At 49.5% G+C, this 22,204-nt stretch overlaps 1 protein-coding gene across 9 annotated transcripts in view; it reads left to right on the forward strand.

The window, feature by feature from the left end:
• Positions 1–22,204, forward strand: part of PRR11 (proline rich 11) — a 359,537-nt gene that overhangs the window by 68,808 nt on the left and 268,525 nt on the right. For all 9 annotated transcript variants that reach the window (XM_069226409.1, XM_069226404.1, XM_069226406.1 and 6 more), the window contains one exon: positions 2,718–2,830. In XM_069226409.1, coding sequence (XP_069082510.1) covers positions 2,721–2,830 — 110 coding nt within the window. In that variant the 5' untranslated portion in view covers positions 2,718–2,720. The remainder of the gene's footprint in view (positions 1–2,717; positions 2,831–22,204) is intronic.

Below are 22,204 nucleotides of genomic sequence, written 5' to 3' on the forward strand. Positions count from 1 at the left end.
ACACAGTAAGTGAGCCGGAACTGAGGGATGGGAAATGCGTGGCCATTAAAGGCTTGGCCCGGCGGATGGGGTGGGGGGCACACAGCCCCTCTCCCCTTAAGTAATGTATGTGCAACCCGTAAGGACCCTGCCCCGCCCCGGGGAGTTTTACTCCACAAATTTGCAGCAATGAAGAAAAAGCAAAAACCTTTTTGGCACCAGGCCTAGAGGTCAGGTTATCCCTACCCTGCCTCCTTATGTCTTTTATTTGTGTCTTATTTAGGGCTCGACTGAATCAGAGTCCTAAGATGGCTGCCACCACTTGGTGATGGCAGCCAATCAGATCTCAGGATGAGATCAGCCGGTTCCACAGATCCTCTGCAGCATGGTATGAACAATTATTTTTACCTTAATAACTACTGAACAGATTAACACCAAAACACAGAAGCACTCCTTGTGGACCAAGATCTAGCTTTCTGCTAAAATTGCCGTACAGCAGTTTGGAATGTAGCTGTGTCTAAAGTTCCTTTAGAAAAATGAATGGTGTAAATGAGTTTTGGGACTCCCTCAACACAGAAAATGTATTTTTTGCCTGCTAATAGCTTTGGCGGAGTTTGATGAATCTTCATGAAACTTGTGGTGTGATTGGCTGTGAGTTTTTTTTCACGCCTGCAGTATCTTCCACAGAATTGCTGTGATTGGCTGGCTTGAAAACGTTACGACCACCATTTCAGGACATGAGGACTAAATTCCAGTGGCCTGAAAATAAAAATTAAGTATAAGGGGGTAGGGTAGGGGTATCCTGACCCACTGTACCATGTGGAGGGAGTTTCCATGATCACACCGACGTGCCCTTGCCATGCACTGCTTATGACTTCACATTTTACATCACTCATGCCATGAAATTACATAATTGATGACAGCTCTGCGCATGGTGAGGGACTGAGAAAGTTTCTTGAGAAAATTATAACTAGTGAATTTGAGCCATTTTGTTAGTTTAAAAGAGTATGTTTTAACTGACATTTTCACCTAACTCTAACGTCCTTTTAACCTGTTTTTTCAGTGATGATATACATTTGTAGCATCAGTGATCCCATTGATAAAATATATTCATCATTGTATACAACACTGTTTGCTTTTAGTGTAAATACCAACCTTGCATTTTTTATATATATAAAATACAAGAACAGCAACTATTATTCTATCCCTTATTCCATTTGGTATGTCACCTGGTACTGTGCTACTAAATAGTTCATTGAGATGATCATCTTTAAATTCATTCTATGGAAGCAATTATCTTTCAAGCTAATTATATCTGTGTCTACTTTAAGTATTTATTGACTTGGTGTAACATTTCCTGCAGTGATCTACTGACGGTTACAATACAATCTGATCAAAATATTGACTCCACTTGCAATCATGATTTAAAATATAAAATATATTTCCACCAAAGACAGGTTGGGAATAATGTACATTCTATTTATTTCTCTAAGGTTTTCACTAAGGACTCCTCTTTTATGTATTTCATATCGAAGAGTTTGAAACTCTATTATGTTCTCATATTTCCTTTCTAAAACTATATCTAACTATAGAGCCAATGCACCAGTCAACACATTATCATTTTTCTCTTGATTAGTCTATTTAAAAATATATTCTTCATTTCTATATATACTTGGCCCTTATCTACAGATTAGATTGTGATTTCATTAATGAACGAAGACAAACTATCATATCTAATAGGACTCATAAAAAGGCGGTACAGAGGAAGAGACAGGCAATAAGAGCAAGAAGAAACAAAGCAGTGATGAAGGATATTCATAGATAAAAAGAGAAATAATGAAGACGGGCTGTCAAGAAGTGTGAGAGAGTTGCAAATCATTGATGGCCATGAGCAGAGTGTGATGTCCATTAAAGCAAGGGAATGGAGAAGGAATCAAGCAGCCATGTGCTTCTCAGAAGAGACCCACTTATGCAGGGCGAGGGTGTGAGAGCATACCGGAAAATAAGAACAAGATGAGAGCAGCGGGGTTTGAGGAGAAGCTTGAAATGATGAAGCAGAGTATGTGAAGGAGGAAAGACCTGTATAGGCCAAAGGAGAAGGAAACCTAAATGATGATAGTAGAGGAGCAAAGAAGAGAAACAACACTGAGAGGTAAGGAAAAGAGTACCATGTCTACATGGTAAGAAGGTGTCAGCATGCAAGAAAACCATCTGCACTTCCTCTATTCAGAGTGAAGCTGTGGCAAGTTAGAGGATCTTTTATCTTAAGATCACAGTGAGCTGCAAATGGTCTGTGATTGAGAAACAGGATTCAGATCTCATCGCCTCCTCTCCTTCACAATTTTCTCTCCTCATGGTTTCTTGAGTAATAATTGAAGAGAATGATAATGTGCTAAAATGTAAATTACAACTTTCATTGTAGGACCTCATTCCTCAAGTCAGGATATAAACATGCTCTAAAATTGATCCACATGTTGTTGTAGGAATCCCCTTTTCCACCCTCATCACTTTGAGAGTAACCACACCCTAAAATGAAGTCTCTCTTGCCATTTTCCACATACACAATGTCTCTGAATCATAATGAACAGACCTGCCTTTAAAAGGTCTTGGTATTCAAAATCATGAAATTAAAAAAATGCAATCCCTATTTAAAGAACCGACCCTGGTCATTTAAACTGATTTAAGGTCACACGTTTTTTGAGGTCCTTCAATCCTGAATAGTTGTTGTCTCATTCTAGATAATGACAAAGTTTAAACAAGCACGCCGAGCATTGAAATGCAGAACAAGACTACAAACACAAAGGAAGAGAAAAGTTACCAGAAGAGGATTCCAAGCTTCCCAACCTCAAAGGTAAGGACATTCTTTTCTTCCTGGTTTAAGGTATCTTCTAATAACCACAGATGTCATGTACTAGTAGTCATTTTTAAATTTCACAGATTTTTGTTTATTTGCATGAACTGAGAATGTTAGGCATTATGTACACACCATTCTAAGTGGCTCAGTGTCCAAATTGTTTAGTCTGCCTACCTTAGTACCACATATTCCTTGTAAATCTAGTTACATGTACTACCATTTTGTGATTACAAGCTTGGACTTTAGCAAAACACCTGTAAGAGCAATAAACTTGTGCACTGCAAAACCCTTTTTTCATTTTAAGTGAATTGTGTATCAATGACTATAATGAATATGGTATAGAGAAGATGAAGAAAGTGTAAGAATTGTATGGAACATTCTACTTAAGCGTAAGTTCAGTTAGTATTGTGTTTATTGTTGCTTAATTCTTGGTAAGAGAGAAAAGCAAAAAGAGATGCAGCTGCGGACTTGGTACACTTCATATATGTTTCCTGGAGGAAGACTATGCCTACTGGATATCTGTTAAGGGCTTTCAACACCAGCCATCATTTAATATTGCTGATCAGATAAGTGTGACGATGGTCCTATAGTTTTTGTGTCTATTCCTCTTGCTGCTTCTTGGACCTCCCCTCGGGTCCATATGGATCTGATGTGGTGAGACTTGTGCGTGAACTGATTAACTGGTCTCTTCAACTCCCTCTCACCCTACCTCAACATGCTGCAGACTTGGAACTGGCCACCATCCCAATTCAAGGTATGCCCATTGCCCCAACTGGTAACTGTTCAACCTTATTTGTAACTGTATCTTGCACTATGTCATTGCAAGAGAGCATAAAGGGGGGCTGAGGCCCGTGATTTGTTAGTTCCTAGGGTATTGGGCCTCTCTGAGGCCCTCTTTAGGGTTACAGTTCGCTGGTGTTCTTACAGGTGAATCTGGATCACACTATTTCATCTCCTGTCATTGGGGTGATTCTGGGTGGGGTTTGGCTGCTGTCCTGGTCATCTGGGGATGTATCTTTCTCATCCGTGGTCTTCTTTTCCTGAGGGAGGGCCTCCCATCAGTTGCTGGTTTCTAGGGAACATTTATCTCTGTATTTCCATCACAACTTTGGCCCTTTCTGTTTTGGCTTGATCTTGGGTGAGTGCTCCTTTGGCACGCTTTCATGGGCTTTGTTTGCACTCCTGCCACCGGTCTGGCATCTGTGTCTCCCCTGTCACCCCATGGGTGATGGGATGAGGGGTAGAGGGTGGGGGGGTTTGGGGGAGTAGCTTTGCCTTTCCAACCAGTCCCGTACATCTGCAGCAGTTTCAAAAAAGTGGGTGATCCCATCTGCTATCAGCCTCATTTTTACCTGGAACATTTGGGCATATGTGATGGACAGTCTCAGTAGGTGATGTTTTACTCCAATGGCATTTTCATGCTGTTTCTTGGCTGTGGTGTATTCCGGGTAAATTTGTACATCGCTCCTTCTGGGGCCATGTGTCTGTGCCCTCTGCAGTACTGCATCCCTGTCTCGGAATTTGAGGGTTCTTGCCACCATTTCACATGGTGATGACCTGGGGTCGCGGCAGCGTGCTCAGTACTCTGTGTACACGCTCTACTGTGAACCATTGCAATGTTTTCCCGTAGGACTGCTGACTTGAGCCACTCCTCTAGGAAGAGCTCCATGCTAGGGCCTTCCAACCCCTCCGGGAGCCCCACTATTCAGATGTTACTGCAGTGGGAACGTCCCTCCATGTCGTCTATCTTATTCTGTAGTGTGCCCAGCACTTTTTCAAGGGTTAGTATGCAGGCAGCAGGGTCAAGTAGGGCTGGTAGTGTTTGTGCAAGTGTGGATTCAGTCCCCGTTACCCTCCATGCCAGCTTCTTTTGGTCTTCCTGTAGTAACGCTACGTCCTGGACCACCATCTCAATTTTGAGTTCCAACGCCATTTTGGTGTCATGTATGGCTGCCAGTTGCGAGTGTTTCGAGGTCCTCATTCTCGGGTGGTCCTGACGATGGTAACTTGTCTTCCTGCCACCATCTCAATTTTGAGTTTCAAGGCCATTTTGGTGTCCTATATGGCTGCCAGTTGCAAGTGTTCTGACATCCTCATTCTCAGGTGGTCCTGTTGATGGGGACTTGTCTTCCTGCAGGGGTCTCTCTAACCCTTTAGGTAGTCTCGTCATTTTAGGTCTTACTATTTTTGTCGCTTAGGGCTTCCTCCGACAAGTGTCTCACAATTACCGCACCCTCGAATAAGTCCAGTCCCAGCTCAGTCTCCAAGGCTGCCTCTGACAGGCGCAGCAAGCCAAACCCCAGGAAACCCCCAGGGGATCTCTGTAGGGTTATATATCACGTGGGGAGGACAGGTCCAGGGGACAAAATCCCCTGATGGGTCAGTGCTTCTGCTGCGCCTCGAGCATGAGCGCTCTTGTCCTGCAGTTGCCATTCACTGGTCTGTCTCGTTATCCCTGGGCTCCTGCTGTCATCCACTGGGTTGGTGGTGCTCTGTCTTCACAGGGACAGCTTCTCTCACTCTGTCTAGCTCCACCACACAACAGTAGCACATGAGAGGTGGATGAGTTTACCCAAGGGCCTCTTCTGGAACCTCTGCACCCAAAGTTATGGCTTCTCCTGCTTCGAATTTGCCACACAGGCCCTTGTAGTTCTCCCATCATTTAGGTTGGTAGAAGGCCCCCCGCTTTGTAAACGTTTTCATGGGTCCGCATGGGCCAGGTCTAGCACAGCTTTGTGCCTCCATCCTGCCGCGCAATCTCAGATCCCCCGCCTCACATGTGTTGCCTTCTTCCCTGCCACCGCTTTGCACTGCAGCTCACGGGGGCGGGTGATCCGTAGGGGCATCATTGACACCTCCAGTGCTTTGCTCCACTCCCTCGGGCAGACTCCAGAGTCTGCTGTCTCTCCCCTCTTGGGCAGCAGCCACAAGGGCTGCATGGTGGCTGCTATCTTGTGCCGTAGCTTTCAGGCTTACTCGCTCCGCCTGCCGCCAGATGTCGTACCTCCAACTCTGCAGTCACCTCCCTGGGCCCTTCAACCCTCAGCTAGTTTGGGCCATCCTGACCATAGTCCCAGGGCCCCCTGGTTCTGCAACATGACTACAAAGTAGGCCTCAGGAGTCGGAGCTCGACTCTTACGCTGCGGACTCCATTAGCATCAGGCCATACCGCCAGGCTAATAGAATATGTTTAAGTTAAACAGAGATTGACATATTTCTGAAAGTTCCATTTAAACAAAGGTTTATTAAGACAGTTTAGTCTTGTAAACCTCAAAATACATAGATAAAATGTACCTTAAAATTACACAGAACGTTGCTTAAAGGTAAATAAAAAGCAAGATAGCACAATTGCAACATCTAAGAAATTAATATTTGCTAACAGATCCATTGCTGACTGACTTGTTAAACACAGGATTTACAAACTCAGATTCCTAAAAACTTCTGATCCTTCTGAAGCCCCTCACCCAGCTTTTTGAGTTTTGAATTTGGTTTATTGGCAGTATGTGTCTCACAATATATTTTGTTAAATAAAGCCAGTCACTAAGACATTTCATGAAAGAACTAATCATTACGCCACATTCAAATGACATCACTGCAAACATCCCACTAGCTGTTTCCCGCTTACCCTGCTATCTTGGATAGGTTTCTCCCAAATGAGCATCTATTTCTCAAGACTGCTTGTAAAACTAACAAGATCGCTGTTGCACCCTCACCTAGCTAGATATATGCCACATTCAGCTATATCCCGCCATTAAGATGTTCTACTAATTTTCACTTGCTCTCTTGAAATAGGGTGAGCGCCAAGCTATGGAAGACCACTGCTGGTAAACCACTTCTGAGGAAACCTTCCTTTAAGTGGACTGATTCTAATAATTTCGAAACTATTTCTCTTTTTCCATATTTGTCGACATTCTTAGAAAAGGTAGTCTTTATTCAATTACAGTGCTTCATGGAGCAACACCGCATCCTAGACTCTTATCATACTGGCTTCCACACCTTCAAGAGTACAGAACTAAGTGTGGTGTCTGTCCTAAGAGAGCTGTGAAGACAAATTATGCCATGGGGCGGCACTGGGGTTTGCGTTTATTTGAACTTCTTCATAACCTTTGACACCACTATACCATTCTTGTTTAAAGATACTTAGTCATATGGAATAAGGGATCAGCCTTGATCTGGCTGTGTTCATTTCAGCTGAGTGCCTACAGATGGTCTTACTTACTCCCTTTGTTTCCCAGCCAAGACTTCTCAATTGTAGCGTCTTTTAGGGATCAAGTCACTCACATGTATTCTTAAGTGTATATGTGCCCCCGGCACACGAGATTGGGCCAGTATTATATATGTACCACAATTATACTTAGTCGATTTTTGGGTCATTGCCACTCTTTAAATGAGACACCACAAGAACTTAAAACTCAAATCAGCAAAAACTGAATTGCTTCTTACTTCTCAAAAAATGATGGTGGAAGATCACTTGTGGTGCCCAGTTATGGGCCCATTACCCATTGCATCAACCTGTGTTTGCTTCCTAGGCATATATATATGGACTCTAGTGTAGTTCAAGCCACACAGTATCAAACATTACTGGCGCCTGCTTCAAATAAAAATGCTCTGTACTGTCTTTTTTTTTTATGGAGCAATATCTTGGGATCCCAGTAGTCAATGTCCTGGTTCTGTGTAGACGGGACTACAAAAAAATCTTTCTTTATTGGCATTTATACATAAGAAGACAGTAAGGCAGGTACAGATATGCTTTTTGATACACCGTCCTTAAAAAATAACATTCGTAATAGATCTGAATACAGGGCAACAGTGAGTATCAGTAATGATGCAATTACTTGTCTCATGGCTACATCTAGCCAGTTACAGCCTTGACAGAATGATACGCACATATACAAACATGTCTGAGCGTAAGAACAATCATCTGTACCTTGTGCTCAATTGCGAATGGACAGAAAGAACCCCGGTGTAACAACCAAAACAAACACTTTAGGGCTAGAGCAAAATCAAACCCAGAATAATATGCATGTTATTCATCAGCAACGTTTAGTGTTTATGTGTGTGAGAGGGTGTGCCCACGTGGAGGGAACACCCGGAGACCCTTCTCTCCAGTATCCTGAACCCAGGGATATTCTGGGGAGGATCACGGTCTCAAATATATCAGCATAAAGAGATAGTACATAATACTTGGAGGGTACAGGTTGAGGAGACAAAGTCTCTGCAGCATTTGTGTATCATGTTGGGGCTTCCCACTTTGCTCTAAGCTTATGAACATAACATCCCATAATGTAGCCGCCCCCGTTGTACCTGTATATAGAGAGTCACAGGACATGGCGTCTGCCTCTGCAGCAGCCCATTTATGAGTCACCCACAGCCAACAAGCAATCGAGGGGGCCTTCAAGGACATCGCAATAAAACACCTATAGAGAGCCGTTGTAAGTTTAGTAAATTTCAAGTAGCTTTTGGACTGCTTTGATCGCTTAGTGACTACTAATAAGCAAAGCAGGGGATCTGGTTGCAGCTGTACATCAATCACTTCTGAAATGTGCTCCATAGCTCATATCTCCTCCGGTGCTAGAGTTGTGCAATCCCACACCATATGTTAAAAAGTGGCATCGGGATGACTACATCGGGCCACACGAAGGACACCAATGGGAAAATCCTGTCTGATCTATGGGGTATGTGTGGAGCAAGTAGTTGAACTGTGTGAACTTAAGAAGTGCATCGCGCAACACCCGTTGCACCTGTTGCATAGCCATTGACCACTGTTTAGACATAAGTGCGGTCCCCAGGAAGCCCTCCCATCTAAGTCTGCTAGGTAGAGCACACCCAGAATCAGCTCTCTGCAGAGCCACATATATCAGAGTGATTGCCTTGCTCCCAAGGCCATGTGTCAGGATACACTGCAAACCATGGTGTATAGGTGGCTCCTCATGCACCACATTCCAGGTACGTCTGAGCACTAAGAGAAGAGCATTATTAGCCAGAAATGATCCTTCTCCTAACCCATAAACATGCTGTAAATTTTAAAAGGAATGTAGGACTCTATCTTCATTTAAATCACCTATTTTGAGTACAGCCGCATGGCGCCATGGAGTTGGGTCATGCGCAGTCCCCCAAGGTTCTCATTCTGGGCATACCCCACAGGGGTAGCTGTGGCGTATAGGGTGATATCACTTGTGTGGGCTGCACATATCTGTTCCAACATACCTTGGAAATTCGTGCGAAGGAGCCCAGGTCTTCATTAGGGCTGCCTCGAGTGAGCAGCCAATCCAGGGTAGCCACTTTGTTCAACTGCACCTTAATATCCCTACTCTCACCCATCGGATCCCCGCTAGCTGTCGCATGGGCCATTGTAGCTGTGCAACCACAAAGTAGTTCTCAACGTTAGAGACACCCAAACCCCCTGTAGCATCGGGTGCTGCAGTATCTGAATGGAAACCCTCCTGCATGCTCCACCCCATTCTAGGTTGGATATCAACTCGCTGAGGTCATGGAAGAACACTTTAGGCAGGGCCACCGGAATCGATGTTAAGATATATAAAAAACACAATCATCTTAGCTCTCGAGGCTCTTCCAATTGGAGAGAGGGGCAGTCACATCCAGAAATTCGGAGATTGGCGCTCCGCTGTGGCGAGCTTCCTATGATTGCCATTAAGGAGATCCTGATCACTGTGATATACTTTGATGCCCAAATACCGGAATGTCTCACAGTGCCATGGGAAGCAGCCTCTCCTCAGTTCCTCACACTCCACCTGCTGCAGCCTGCGCAGGGGGAAGATGCAGGATTTACCCCAGTTCACATGGAGTCCCAACAGTTCACCAAAGAGATCAAGCGAATGAAACAGCTTCGGCATTGCATGCTCATGATACCCCAGATACATCAGTACATCAGCTGCATATAGGGATATCCTGTACAAAGCCTGTCCCACCCCTATCCCCAGGCAGGACCCTTTGCTCGCAACAGGACAGCGAGAGACTCCATGGCCAACACAAAAATTATAAGGATAAGGAACATCCCTGGCAGGTGCCCCTGTGTTTTCTCATTCAAACTCTGGCCCTAGGCATGGCATGGAGTAGCCTGATCCACTGTAAGATAGTCTGCCCCATCCCAAGGACCTTCAGCACCTGGAGCAGGAACAACCACCCCAAGGTGTTGAAGGCCTTCTCAAAGTCTGAGGAGGCCGCAACAGCAAGGCCCCTGGTCCCTCTAACTGCACTCATAATATGTGTGGCACAAGCGTTGAATATTATAAGAAGTTGCTCTACGGGGGATGAATCCGCACTGTTTTGGGTGTAGCAGAGCAGGGGAAGCAGCCGATTGGCAAGGACTTTACTTAAGATTTTGTAATCAATGATGATCATTGAAAAAGTGCAAAAGGAGCTCACCTCGAGTGGGTCTTGGCCTGGCTTAGGTAGCACCACAATAAGGGCCTCCTGCATGGATTGAGGCAGTATTCCTCTCTGTTGGGCTTCTTGATAAATCTGCAGCACTCTAGGGGGCATAGTAGCTCTATTTGTGACATAGAATTCCACTGGTAATACATCTGGACCTTATTACGGTCCATTTGATGGGCCGTCAGTTGCACCTGCGCTAGCTTCAGGGGGTGTTTCAACTCCTGGAACTGCAAACAAGTTATTTGAGGGAGTCTATAACTCCGAATGTAGTCTCTCAACCGATCCAGAGGCGGGTCCAGAGGGGGTGGATAGAGGGCCTCGTAGTATTGGGCTTATGGCAGCCTGTGTGTTAACGATGTCTCCTATGGGAGTATGAATTGCACCTATCATAGTCTTAGGCTGCGTAGAGAAAGTAGCCAAGCCAGAGTGCGCCCTGGCTTATCACCTTCCGCATGTTGATGTGCAAGCGAGGCCCGGTAGTCTATGTTACTGAGGGGGCACACCTCCTCTCTGTGTTGTGTATGTAGTTCTATCAAGTGTGTTTGCGCTGCAAGTTCTGTTAACACCTCTATTTCAGTTATATGAAGCTGCATCTCAAGCATTGACATGCTGCGCGACAATGACATAAGCGCCCCCCATGTTGTCTTGATGAAATGTCCCCGCACTACTGATTTCATTGCATCCCGTTCCAAACCCCTGGACCCCACTGAGTTTGTTTTTTTGTGAAGTATTGTGCAGGTGTGTGCCTATCATATCTCTGTATGTCAGGTCATGCAGTGCTTCTATGAGTAGCCTCCAGGTAGGGATCAGTGGTCTGTCAATACCCATTCAGAAGGTGACCTTAAGGGGGCTATGGTCAGCTAAGGTTCTGCCCAGGTACTCAGAACTTGCTACTCAGGAGCGGAAGTCCATGTTGCATAACATATAGTCAAGCCTTGTATGTACAGGGTGGCCAAGGGCATAGTAAGGGTATTTAGTTTCTCCCGGATGCCCCAACCGCCAAACATCCAACAGCTGTGTGTCTGCCATCCATGCTCTAAAGTGTTTGGCGGCCTGAATCGCCATGGTCCCTGGGAGCTGTGGCACAGAGCGGTCTCCATATGAATCATGTACAAAATTAACCCCATCCCCAATATGGACGATATTGAGGATTTATAAGAAACTTACCCTGGAGCGTGTGCTATAATTGAGGTCTACCATATAAGGTCCCCTCCAATAATGTATATCGTCCCTCAGGGTCCACCATTGTCCTTGTCTGTACATATTGTAGTCCGGGTGCTATCCATATGATAACACCCTGTGCGCAGGCTGAATAACCAGTGCCAAACACTTGTCCACTCAACTGTATAGTGACTTTCTGTAGTTCTGAGGCAACCAAGTGTGTCTCCTGGAGACATGCAATGTGAATGTGTCTGTGGCGTAGATAGGCATAAACCTTATGTCGCCTCATCGGTGTCTCCATGCCTCTAATGTTCTAGGTTAGGACATTGTAAGTGAGTGCCATATTATTATCGAGACTGTCTGAATCCCACCCTCCAAAGCAGTCCTCCCTTTTCGTCCACTCATCCCACACAGTAATGCACGATGACAACTCGCTCAGCCATTACAGGAAATTAACATGGCAACGTAACAGTAACTCCTTCATCCCTGGCTTGGATCCTAACAGGCATTTTGCCATAATACTCCACCTAAAGCACTATGGGGGTCATTACAACATTGGCGGTAAAAGCCGCTTACCGCCGTGCAGAAGACCGCCAATACACCGCCGCGACCGCGGAATTCCGCCACGACTATTATGACCCACATTTCGTAATCCGCCGAAATTCAGACACCCACACAAGTCCGCCACACCAAAGGTCAGTGTTAAACTGGCGAAAACAAATCCTCCACCTCCACGCCAACAGAAACACGCCCATGCTATTACAACCCACGAATCCACGCGGTGGTCTTTCAACCGCGGTATTCCATTGGCGGTACACACCGCCGCGCTCAAAATACACACACATCTCCAAAACACCACCACATTGGACAATTCCAAATACACACACCTGATACACATACAAACACCACTCCCACACACCCAACACAATATAAAACACACACCCACATCACCCACAAACCCCTACGACCAAAAATCAGAGATGAAGGCCAGAGAGACAGCACAGAATAGACAATCCCACCACACAGAGGCACACAACACCATCACCCACACAACATCCACGCACAAAACACCACACACCACTACACATCACCACACACATCAACACTCACACCGCCCCACACATCACACACACCACCCCATGTCACGCCAAAGACACCCCGCTTTTCCGAGGAGGAACTCAGGGTCATGGTGGAGGAAATCCTACGGGTAGAGCCACAGCTATTTGGCTCACAGGTGCAGCACACATCCATAGCCAGGAAGATGGAGCTATGGTGCAGAATAGTTGACAGGGTCAACGCTGTGGGACAGCATCCAAGAAATCGGGAGGACATCAGGAAGAGGTGGAACGACCTACGGGGGAAGGTGCGTTCAACTGTCTCCAGGCACAACATCACGGTTCAGCGGACTGGCGGCGGACCCCAACCTACTCCCCCACAACTAACAACATGGGAGGAGCAGGTTTTGACCATCATGCATCCAGAGGGCCTCGGAGGAGTCGGTGGAGGAATAGACACTGGTAAGTCAATTCTTAACTATCATATCCCCCACCCTACCTGCATGCTATCATACACCCCCACCCTTACCCCCTCCCCTATCACTCCAACTCCTCACTAATGTACTAATAACACAAGCCACACATCCCAACAACAAGCCCTGCATGACACAACTAAGCATGGACACCCATCACGAAAGAATGGCCACTGCACATACCCATTACAACCCCCTAACCATCATCACACAAGCCCCCACACAGGAATGCTTGTACGGGGGTACACGCACACCCACCCATTGCACACCATGACACACACACATGCAATAATCATACTCTTATGCCCCTGCAGGATCACGAAGGACCGTCACCACACTGGGGGGTCCAGACAACTCCACTCCACCCACAGAAGAGGCCCACAGTGACGATAGCAGCTCTGCCCTACTGGAGCCTGATGACCAGCCCGGACCATCGTGGGCCTCGGGACAGTCGGTTCCCCTTGCACAGGCACAGCCCAACACTGACCTTCCACCCTCTGGTAACACCAGCACAGCACCCACCCAGCGGGCCCATACCTCCGTACCCAGGACAGGTCAATCAGCTGTGTGTCCACCACTACAGGGAACCCAGGATAACCCACCACCCCAACAACAACAGGGACCTGGGGGCAGTGGTAGTGGGCACACGGTCCAGAGGACGGAGGCACAGGAACACAGGGGAACTGGGAGGGCTGCTGTGCGACGGGGCGGACAGGCCAAGGGAACCCACTCTCCACGAGGCCCTCTCCTCCATCATGGGAGCATACCACCACTCCCAGGAGACGATGGCGACGGTCCTGGTCAAGTTTCAGGAGACCCAGCGCCTGCAGGAGGACCAGTATTTGGGGTTCAGGGAGGAGCTCAGGACCATCAGCTCCGCCTTGGGAACCATCGTAGGGGTGCTGAAGGACATACAGCAGACCATGAGGGACACCGTGGCACTCCATGGGGCCCCTGACACTAGCATGGACGATGAACTGCCCACCACCTCCGCCGGCGCTAGTGGACAGGACGCCCAGCAACAGGACCACCACACCAGCACCCCACCCCCTGCAGACGGACAACCACCACGCAAGCGGTCCCTGAGATCCAGGAACAGGACAGAGCAAGATGGCAAGACCCCCGCCAGGAAATGAGACCACCCTGATTGTCATCCCACTGTCCCACTTTGTTACCCTGTCCATACTGAAACTGCCCCAGCTCCACTTCCTATGCCCATATGGGCAGTGCACCTGTGAGACTAATAGACTGGACTCTGCCATGGACATTCCTCCACCATCACCTCTCACCATTTTACAACCCCCCTCCATTTTTGAGCACTTAAATAAACACCCTTGAACCACAAAACAATCTGGAGTCAGTCTATGATTTGGTCAAAAGTATTATCAATGACAGTTTGAAAATGCGTTTCTAGTTGTAAAGGCAACATACCTATGTCACACATCACAAGTCCTTGAAGGATGCATGCAGATGACATACGTTGGTAACCACACCTGTGAAACCGTAATGGAAAGGAACAACTCAGTTACCAAATAATCCCATGAAATTACACACAGGATAGAGGAAGACGTGTGACAGTGAATGTAATGGTAAAAATGAAAATGTTCTCACCTGTGTGTCACTGGAAATATTGCTGTATGACTGACTCCCTGTTGTCGTTGTCTTCTTCCTCAACTTCCTCCTCATCACTGTCCACAGGCCCGACAGGCTCCAAATCTGCCACAACACCGTCATCTGGACCTTCCTCCTGCAGAAAAGGTACCTGGCGTCGCAAAGCAAGATTGTGAAGCATCGAGCAGGCGATGATGATCTGGCACACCTTCCTTGGTGAGTAGAATAGGGAACCACCTGTCATATGGAGGCACCTGAACCTGGCCTTAAGGAGGCCGAAGGTGCGTTAGATCACCCTCCTAGTCCGCCCATGGGCCTCATTGTAGCGTTCCTCTGCCCTGGTCCTGGGATTCCTCACTGGGGTCAATAGCCAGGACAGGTTTGGGTAACCAGAGTCTCCTAATAGCCACACACGGTGCCTCTGGAGTTGACCCATCATATCAGGGATGCTGCTATTCCACAGGATGTAGGTGTCATGCACTGAGCCAGGGAACATAGCATTAACCTGGGAGATGTACTGGTCTGCCAAACATACCATCTGTACATTCATGGAATGATAACTCTTCCTGTTCCTGTACACCTGTTCACTCCTGTGGGGGGGGACCAGAGCTACATGGGTCCCATCAATAGCACCTATGATGTTGGGGATATGTCCAAGGGCATAGAAGTCACCTTTCACTGTAGCCAAATCTTCCACCTCAGGGAAAATGACGTATCTACTTACGTGTTTCAGCAGGGCAGACAACACTCTGGACAGCACGTTGGAAAACATAGGCTGGGACATCCCTGATGCCATGGCCACTGTTGTCTGAAAAGAGCCACTTGCAAGGAAATGGAGCACTGACAGCACCTGCACGTCAGGGGGGATTCCAGTGGGATGGCGGATTGGTGACATCCGGTCTGGCTCCAACTGGATACATAGTTCCTAGATAGTGGCACGGTCAAACCTGTAGGTGACGATTAAATGTCGCTCCTCCATTGTCAACAGGTCCACCAGCGGTCGGTAAACCGGAGGATTCCGCCATCTTCTCAAATGTCCCAGCTGACGGCGCCTAGGAAGGACAACAGCGACCACCGAGTCAATTTTTTTCCAGGTATGTACCCACAGTTACACAGAAGACGACACCAAACACAAAACCCTTCCTGTATGTGTGTTTAGTGTAGGCCTAGCTATGTGTGAATTATGAAGTAAATGAAGCCATGTGGGCCCCTGAAATGGCGGTTGCCTGACCTCTAAACTGGGACAATGGGATTGTGGGGTAACTGCGTTGCCGTTGCCCACCGCCGCGGTAGGCGGTCGTAGACCACGGCGCAATGCTGCATTGGTTAACATTGGACCCTATGGGTCCCAGGAGCCAATGAACAAGTGCGCCGGCGGTGATGATACGCACCGCCGCGGACGTCACCGCCATTTTCTATCTGTTCAATCACTAGATACCTGATCTTCGACAGGAGAGGACCTACACTGCAAGTGCTGCTGTGACCTCGGTCTGGAAGCGACGATGGCTGCTGCGTCTGGGGAAAGGGCCCCTGCCTTCACTGCTCAGGAGTTGGAGAAACTGGTAGACGGGGTCCTCCCCAGTACACGCTACTCTACGGTCCTCCAGACCAACAGGTTAGTACACAGGTAGCACGTTGTATGGGCTAGGCCTGAGTGGAGAGGGCTGGTTGTAAGAGGGAAGGGGGCAGAGTTCAGGGAACATGAATGCATGTGAATGAATGTGCCACATGGCAAGGGTAGTGAGGGGGGCCACTCACATCGACGGTGCAGTTGGTAATGACTTCTCGTCTTCCCTTGTGCATGTCATGTAGGTCAGCGCCCACCAGAAGAAGGACATTTGGCGTGCCATCGCCAAGGACGTCCGGACCCTGGGGGTCCACCAGAGACGGGGCACCCACTGCCGGAAAAGATGGGAGGATATTCGCCGCTGGAGCAAGAAGACGGCGGAGGCTCAGCTGGGGATGGCCTCCCAACGTGGGAGGGGTGCCCGTCGCCCCATGACCCCCCTGATGTTCCGAATCCTGGCGGTGGTCTACCCTGAGTTGGATGGGCGCTTGAGGGCATCACAGCAGACACAAGGGGGTGAGTACTCTCTCATTCTGCGGACTTTGCGCGCAGTGGAGGGGTCTGGGTGGGGGAGGAGGCCTGTGGGTGTACCTAGCCCAGGCAGAAATACGTAGGCTAGGCCCCGCCGTAATGCAGGCCATGTGTCACTCTACCCCACCGCAGTAGAGTGGCAAGTACAGGTATAGATGCCCCTGTGGCATCCATGTGTGCAGATGTCCACCATAGCCATGTAGGCCAGATCCCAGAAATTGCATCTGCAGAGGCCAGGAGCACGGCGTAGTGCAGGGGGCTGCTGTGTCTGTATTGTCCGCCAACGGTAGCGGTATGCCATGCACTCAACCTGTCTTTCTTCTGTCTCCCTCCCCCCCCCCCCCCTTTTGTGCTCTCCCTGTTCTTTTGTGCATCAGCATCATCAGGCGGAGGTACAGTGGCACCGGAGCACGAGGGAGCAGCATCCCACATGGCCATGGAGGGCCACACCACGGACTCAGAATGCACCAGTGGGATGGAGGGCGAGGGGAGCTTCACGTCGGCCACCGGATCACCAACCAGCGACACGGACTCGTCCGCCGATGGGAGCTCCCTTATGGTGGCGGCACCATCTGTGCGCCCCACTTCTACAGGTACAGCCGCAAACCTCCCCTACCAGCACCGCCCTCCCAGCAGCCCCTCAGCGTTCGCCCCGTGCCCGCTCACCCAGGAGGGTGGGCATCACCTTCGCCCCAGGCACCTCAGGCCCTGCCCCAGTCACCCCTGCTGCCCTCAGTGAGGAGGCCATTGATCTCCTCAGGTCACTCACTGTTGGGCAGTGTACCATTGTGAATGCCATCCAGGGTGTAGAAAGGGAGTTGCAACACGGTAATGCATTCCTGGAGGGCATTCATTCTGGTCAGGCTGCCCATCAGCGAACCCTGCAATCTCTGGCCTCAGCACTGATGGCAGCCATTGTCCCTGTGTCTAGCTTCCCCCCTCCAACCTCCTCCACCCAGACCCAATCCCCTGTACCCCAGCCCATCCCAAGCACACCTATAGACCAGCATGCACACACGTCAACACACAAGGGAAGCTCTGGCAAACATAGGCACCACACAACCCACAGGCACACACACAAGCATCACCCACATGCAGACACAGCAACATCCACTGCCTCCACTGTGTCCCCCTCCTCGTCGTCTCCCTCCTCCCTCCCAGTCTCGTCTACACTCTCACCTGCATGCACTACATCTACAGGCACCAGGACTCGCACCAGAACACCCAGCACCACACACCGCTCACCTGCACTCACCACCTCCACTCCCATTTACACGTCCCCTGTGTCCTCTCCCAGTGTGTCTGTGACGCCCCCTCCCAAAGTACACAAACGCGGGCACCCACACACCCAAAATCCATCCACCTCACGACAGCCTCCAGCACCTGCACCCAAAACACCTAAAGTGACACCTCCTACAACCACTTCCTCTTCCTCCACTCCCAGACCCCCTCCAACTACCCATCCCAGTGTTCGTCAGAAACTGTCCCTCTGCAAAGTTGACCTTTTTGCCCCCACCCCACCCCCTCCAATTCATCAGTCCCGATGTAGCGCCTCAGCCAAAAAGCCTCCAGTACCAGTGGTGCGAGTTCAAGGTGTGTGGAGTGCACCGGCCACCAGGGCAGGCAGTGTGACCCGGAGCCAAGGCACTGGCAGTCCACCCCCTGTAAAGGCTCTGAAGTTGGAAAGTGGCCGACGGGACCGTGTGAAGACTCCTGGATGCAAAACAACTCACAGGGGTCCCAGGGGGATTGCAGAGTCATCTGTGACTCCTTCAAAGGTGGGGAAGGGCCAAAGGAAGTCTGCACAGCCTGGTGTGAGCATCACGGCGGAGAAGGGCGGCATCCTTCCCGGCGGTCGGGACGCCACCACCAGAGTCATTGCCCAGGAGGGCCCAAGTATCGTCACTGGTCAGGAGACCACCGCCGGAGTCATTGCCCAGGAGGGCCCAAGTATCGTCACTGGTCAGGAGACCACCGCCGGAGTCATTGCCCAGGAGGGCCCAAGTATTGTCACTGGTCAGGAGGCCACAGCCGGAGTCATTGCCCAGGAGGGCCCAAGTATCGTCACTGGTCAGGAGACCACCGCCGGAGTCAGTGCCCAGGAGGGCCCAAGTATCGTCACTGGTCAGGAGGCCACCGCCTGAGTCAGTGCCCAGGAGGGCCCAAGTATCGTCACTGGTCAGGAGACCACCGTCGGAGTCAGTGCCCAGGAGGGCCCAAGTATCGTCACTATGGCAAAGCACCGCTGAACAGTCCAGAACCACCATGGCAAAGCACCGCTGAACAGGCCAGAACCGCCATGGCAAAGCACTGCTGAACAGTCCAGAGACCGCCATTGCAAAGCACCGCTAAACAGTCCAGAACCGCCATGGCAAAGCACCGCTGAACAGTCCAGAACCGCCATGGCAAAGCACCGCTGAACAGTCCAGAACCGCCATGGCAAAGCACCGCTGAACAGTCCAGAGACCGCCATGGCAAAGCACCGCTGAACAGTCCAGAGACCGCCATGGCAAAGCACAGCTGAACAGTCCAGAGACCGCCATGGCAAAGCACCGCTGGCAAAGCACCGCTGAACAGTCCAGAGACCACCATGGCAAAGCACAGCTGAACAGTCCAGAGACTGCCATGGCAAAGCACCGCTGAACAGTCCAGAACCGCTATGGCAAAGCACCGCTGAACAGGGCATGCACCGGTGAAGACGGAAAAGACTGCCACATCAAGCATCGTTATTCCATGTGCGGCTGGGACAGTGACCGGACAGGAACTGTCACGGGGAGAATTATCCAGTCTGGGCACCAGTCCCCCTCCAGAACCAGTGGAGGCTGTTATCTACTTGAGAAACTGTGGCTTTGCACTCCCCAGGATGGTACAGTGGGCAACCCACCCACTGTAGAGACTTGAGAGACTGTGGCTTTGCACTCCCCAGGATGGTACAGTGGGCAACCCACCCACTGTAGAGACTTGAGAGACTGTGGCTTTGCACTCCCCAGGATGGTACAGTGGGCAAGCCACCCACTGTAGAGACTTGAGAGACTATGGCTTTGCACTCCACAGGATGGTACAGTGGGCAAGCCACCCACTGTAGAGACTTGAGAGACTGTGGCTTTGCACTCCCCAGGATACATCAATGGGCATGGAGCCCCGTTGTGGATCTGGCTTTGCAGTCATCTGGCTGAGGTGCCCCCCCTTCCCTTCCCACTGAGGGGCCTGTTGTATTTCGATCTGATGCCCCGGCAGTGTTCTCTCCGTTTGTGGACAGGTATCTTTTGTGGGCCTTGCCCATGCATTTTTGGACTAGTGGTGCACGGACATTGAGATGTGCATATCTGCACTACTTCTCGTAATGTATATACTTTTGAATGATTTTATAATATATCTGTATATTTTTGAGACATGTATATTGAAACATTACAATGTTTGAACTGATTTCGTTTTGTCTTGCATTCTTCCGGGGGGGTTGTGGGTTGTTACTGTGATTTTTGTAAATGCATTGGTGTGTGTGTTGTAATATGCGAGGGTGGGGGTGGGGGGTTGCGTGTGTCCCCCCATAACTTTTGCCTCCCCCCTCCCTTATGTCATAGGTGCAGTACTCACCGTTGTCTTCGCCGGCACCGGCGTTGCTCTTCGTTGCCTTCCTCGTGGGATGTGTTCAGGTGAGCGTTTTCCCATTGCAGAAACTGTTTCCGCCGTGTTTTTATCCACGGTGAATCCGCCCCGGAAAAGGTGGCGGATTGGCGGGTTGTGATACTATGGGTGGTACATTGTCTTCCGCCTGTCTGTTGGCGGTGACCGCCGCGCTGCTTGTCTGTACCGCCGTGGCGGGCGGTGTGTTTAAGTGGCTGTCTTTGTTGGCGGTTTCCGTCAGGGTCATGATTCCCTTTTTATGTCCGCCGGCCTGTTTGCGGTATTACCGCACCTTTAACACCGTCAGCCAGGGTTGTAATGACCCCCTATGTGCTTAACACTTGTACATAAAATACCACAGTCCTTACGGAAGACTTTTGAATGCTAGGCCAAGAGATAGACGTCCAAAACTGAGAGCGGCTAGCAGCTGCTGTCCCCTCCAGGGCCCATGTACTTGAATCAGCAACTGTAGGGGCCCTTTAAAATGAACCAGCAACCTCCACATTTCCAACCCTAATCCTCCCACCATCCACAGTTAACCTTAGTGCCTGTCTCCAAGGGTAGCACACTAGGGGGCCAGAGCCTTTGTTTGCGGCGATCTTACCGAACTGGTCGTGGAATCACCCTCCGACAGTGCCGAACCAAGGGCACCTGAGAGCGAGTCACAGTCGTTGTCCTGGGCAAGGGCTTGAAATCTATTAGCACAGTGTAGAGACACATCAGTCAGTACCTGTGCCCTCTGTCTCGCAGTCTGCTCCTTTGAGGGGCAAGAGCAGGGTTGGCGTCGACGGCATCCGCTCTTGGATCCTCCTTTGAACCATAATAACTGATCTTCACCTGATGTTCCTGCCGTGTCCTGAATTCCTTTAGAGCGCAACCACTCCCATGCCTTCTCTGGAGTTGAGAAAAAACGTGACACATCTGTGTCTACAACTCGTAGTTTGGTGGGAAAAAGTAGTGCGTATTTCAATCCCAAAGCGCACATCTGTGCCTTGCCTGCCTCAAATGTGTGTGGAGCCCCTGAACCTCACCGGTGTAATCAGGATATGCTGCAATTGTGTTCCCATTGTACAACCAGAGACCCTTTGCACAAAATACTTGTAGCAGAAGATCTCTATCCCTGTAGTTGAGAAGGCGTGTTATAATTGGATGAGGTGGTTCTCCAGGCAAATGAGGTCAGACTGGTACCCTGTGTGCCCTTTCAATAGAGAAAAACCTAGGGATACGGTTGGCCAAAACTTTGGTGGTTATCCAATCTTCAAGAAATAGCTCCATGCTAGGACCATCCATCCCTTCGCGAAAGCCCAGTAATCTGACAAATATATGCGCCTTGAGCGTCCTTCAGCATTCTCTGCTCTTACCTTAAGGGCTTGCACCTCGGTCTGTAGGGTGGTCACCGGCTTCTGCAGGAGGACGACTCCACCTCATCCATTTGCTCCGAGAGCTTGCCCTGATCAGCCCTTAGCAGGCCGGTCTCAATTTGAATAGCCCTTAGGTGAGCCTCCATGGCCACTTTAGAACCCTGATTGGCCTTTAAGACCTTATCAAACATCCCTGTGTGTTTCTCCAGAGTACATTCCAGTTGACGAATCGGGTCTAGGGGCATGGTGGGGTCACCAGCATATCCATAATGTTCTTTTGTGGAGGTGGTTTAGGCATCTTTGGTTTCACCATGCCCTGGTCCCCACCACTCGCGTCCGTAGAGGTATATAGAGCAAAGCAGGTGTAAGTAGCAAGCAGCAGATGGAGACGGAGTATGGACTAACCAGGGGCACAGGTTAGATGCAGTGCCTAGAGGCGAGACACCCAGCCATGATGCTAAAAGCAAACCGTAAATGATAACCAGTATCCAGCGTTTCCAGTACCCCGAAAGTGGAGCCGTAAACACCCCCGGGCAGTCACCGCCATACGATCCACCAGGCTCAGGGCGGGGTCCAATATGCAACGCATGCGG

This window comes from Pleurodeles waltl, chromosome 3_1 (genome assembly GCF_031143425.1).
Source record: "Pleurodeles waltl isolate 20211129_DDA chromosome 3_1, aPleWal1.hap1.20221129, whole genome shotgun sequence".
In the NCBI taxonomy this organism is placed as follows: domain Eukaryota; kingdom Metazoa; phylum Chordata; class Amphibia; order Caudata; family Salamandridae; genus Pleurodeles; species Pleurodeles waltl.